The sequence below is a fragment of the Colobus angolensis genome, unplaced genomic scaffold, assembly GCF_000951035.1.
Source record: "Colobus angolensis palliatus isolate OR3802 unplaced genomic scaffold, Cang.pa_1.0 Scaffold128, whole genome shotgun sequence".
NCBI classification, from domain to species: domain Eukaryota; kingdom Metazoa; phylum Chordata; class Mammalia; order Primates; family Cercopithecidae; genus Colobus; species Colobus angolensis.
This window is the reverse complement of record NW_012114030.1, coordinates 3,109,492-3,112,719: the sequence shown is the minus strand read 5'-3', so window position 1 is coordinate 3,112,719 and position 3,228 is coordinate 3,109,492. Positions and strand designations below refer to the sequence as shown.

The 3,228-nt window shown below is 51.9% G+C and overlaps 1 protein-coding gene and 1 long non-coding RNA gene across 2 annotated transcripts in view; one reads left to right on the top strand and one right to left on the bottom strand.

The window, feature by feature from the left end:
- BCL7C (B-cell CLL/lymphoma 7C) overlaps positions 1 to 3,228 on the top strand; it is a 63,929-nt gene that overhangs the window by 3,106 nt on the left and 57,595 nt on the right. Inside the window, exon 5 of the mRNA XM_011933602.1 lies at positions 2,838 to 2,923. Within this exon, the coding sequence (XP_011788992.1) occupies positions 2,838 to 2,923 (86 nt within the window). The remainder of the gene's footprint in view (positions 1 to 2,837; positions 2,924 to 3,228) is intronic.
- Positions 1 to 3,228, bottom strand: part of LOC105505691 — a 23,006-nt gene that overhangs the window by 4,407 nt on the left and 15,371 nt on the right. The gene's annotated exons all lie outside the window — the stretch shown is intronic.

Below are 3,228 nucleotides of genomic sequence, written 5' to 3'. Positions count from 1 at the left end.
CGTGCCTGTAGTCCCAGCTACTCGGGAGGCTGAGGCAGGAGAATTGCTTGAACCCGGGAGGCGGAGGCTGCAGTGAGCCGAGATCGCGCCACTGCACTCCAGCCGGGTGACAGAGTGAGACTCCTTCTCAAAAATAAATAAATAAATAAATAAAGCCTGACAAAATCATGGTGCTCCTCCATGCATTTTCAAAAAATATCAAAAAAATCTTAACTGTAAAATTAGCGTAAGAAAATCCCTCATAAACCTCTGACGTTTCTCACGAAGCTACCTCGATGCATTTTCAAAAATATCAAGTATCAGGTTCGTTCCTCCACACAGTGTCACTGTCGTTGTTGTTTTTGGTGCCTGCTTCCTCTGCATCCTGGGCATCTGGCCCTGGGCTTGCCTCCTGGGCCCAGAGGGGAGGGGAGTAGAGGCTTTGGAGAAGGTAGAGGCTCGGAGGCTGGACGCCTGGGTTCGGTGGAGCTCACGCCTGTCCACCCTTCCTCTCCAGGCCCCCGAAGCTTACCCCGTCTTTGAGCCAGTGCCACCTGTCCCTGAGGCAGCCCAGGGTGACACAGAGGACTCGGAGGGCGCCCCCCCACTCAAGCGCATCTGCCCAAATGCCCCCGACCCCTGAGAAGCCGGCCTGCCTGTCCTGTTGCCCTAGGGGCCCCTTTGGCTTTTTACAAATAAAGACCCTTTTGTAATTTTGTGTCATGTCATTTCCCCGTCAGGGCTGGGGAGGGTCTTTGGAGACAGTTTTGTCTCATGCTCCATTGCTCAGATGGGGTCACTGAGGCTCTGAGAGGACCTTCCTGTAGTCACACCGCAAGGCAGTTGTGCTGGAGGCTTGAGCCAGGACCTTGCCTCCCAGTACTTCCCGGGTCTGCCCTATCTCCCGACCTTCACCTCTTCCTCTGGGAGGAGGCCCAGGACCTCTCTTCTTGCTCAGCCCTCGCCTGGGCCTAACAGTTATCAAAACTTTGGGTAGCTAGGCCATGATTCTTTTTTTTTTTTTTTGAGACACAGACTTGCTCTGTTGCCCAGGCAGGAGTGCAGTGGTGCAATCATGGCTCACTGCAGCCTTGACGTCCCACCTCAGCCTCCCAAGTAGCCGGGACCACAGGTGCATGCCACCACACCCAGCTAATTTTATTTATTTATTTAATTATCACTATTTTTTTTTAGAGAGTTTCACTCTTGTTGCCTAGGCTGGAGTGCAATGGCACAATCTCAGCTCACTGCAAACTCTGCCTCCTGGGTTCAAGCAAGTCTCCTGCCTCAGCCTCCTGAGTAGCTGTGATTAGAGGCGCCTGCCACCACGCCCAGCTAATTTTTTTGTATTTTTAGTAGAAACGGTGTTTTGCCATGTTGGTCAGGTTGGTCTCAACTTCCTGACCTCAGGTGAACCACCTGCCTCGGCCTCCAAAGTGCTGGGATTACAGGCTTGAGCCACCGCGCCCGGCCACACCTGGCTAATTTTTGTATTTTTAGTAGAGATGGGGTTTCACCATGTTGGACAGGCTGGTCTTGAACTCCTGACCTCATGATCTACCTGCCTTGGCCTCCCAAAATGCTGACATTACAGGTTTGAGCCACTGTGCCCAGCCAGCTCTGCTTTCTTCCATGCAGTCAAACCCGTCTGGTTGGCACCTCTTCCTCCCAGGCCCTGCCCTGTCCCTGGCCTTCCCATCTCTCACCCGTTTTTGGTTCCAGCTGGTCTCTTCTAGTCACCCCGACATAGCTGCCAGAACAACTTTTTCCTTAATATTTTTTAAGCTTTGCTTTTTTGTTTTGGAGACAAGGTCTCACTCTGTCACTCAGGCTGGAAGGCAGTGGCGTGATCATGGCTCACTGCAGCCTTGGATTCCTGGGCTCAGTCAGGCTCCTGAGTAGCTGGGACTACAGGCATGCATCACCACGCTCAGCTAATTAGTGTTGTTATTTTTTATAGAGATAGAGTCTTACTATCTCTATAGTATATATACTATATATATATTACTATATACTATATACTATATACTATACCAGACCAGGAGGCTGGTCTCAAACTCCTGGGCTCAAGTGATCCTCCTCCCTCAGCCTCACAGAATGTGAAACCCTGTCTCTACTAAAAATACAAAAAATTAGCCGGACATGGTGGCACACACCTGTAATCCCATCTATTAGGGAGGCTGAGGCAGGAGAATTGCTTGAACCTAGGAGGCGGAGGCTGCAGTGAGCCAAGATCGCACCACTGCACTCCAGCCTGGGTTACACAGTGAGACTCCATCTCAAAAACAAAAACAAACAAACAAACAAAAAGAACATCCTTATGTGAGACCGCGGGCTGGGTCTGGGTCTAGATAGTGCCAAGCACTTATATACTTTTGCTAATATAAAAATGGTAGCAAGCATTTATTGAGCACTTACTGTGTGCCAACCACTGTGCTTTACCTGCATCCACTCATCTGACCCTCACAACAGCCACATGAGGTAATTACTATCATTATCCCCATTTTACAGATGGGGAAACTGAGGCCCGTGGAAATTAAGTAGCTGGCCCAAGGTCAGGATTTGAACTGAGGCAGTCCAAGCCCAGAATCTGTGGCAACTTAGCACACATTCCCTCTGCCTCACATGTCGTACTTTCCTGTCTGTCCACCGCATCAAGCCCCACTCACCCTCGAGCTCCCACGTCAGTGTTCCCTCCTCTGCTTCCTGGGGCACAGCCAGGTTCCTGCTCTGTCCTCTCTGCTCCCGTGGCCCTCTGCCTTCTGTGACTGGGGCCTGTGACCGTCTGTTTCCCCCACTGTCTGTGCTGCTGGCACAGAGTGGCTGTTCAGGGGATGTTTGTTACCTTGACGTTCCAGATCCCGGGGGCATAACTGCTGGCAGCACCGACGAACCCCCAATGCTGACCAAGGAGGAACCTGTTCCAGAACTGCTGGAAGCTGAGGTGAGAGAGGCCAGAAGGCTAGACTCCTGGTTCTTGGAGGGAATGGGGGATCTGGGGCAGCCGAAGGCTTGGAGCCTGCATCCTGAGGCCCTGGAGGAGAGGCAGACCTGGGACCGAGCTGAAGGCTTAGGGGCTGGGTTCTTGGGACTGAAAAAGAAAGGGTGTTTCAGAGACAAAGTGCTAAGGGCTGGATCAGGGCTGATTTGAGAACATTAAAAGCCTGACAAAGCCGGGCATGGTGGCTCATGCCTGTAATCCCAGCACTTTGGGAGGCCGAGGCGGGTGGATCATGAGGTCAGGAGATC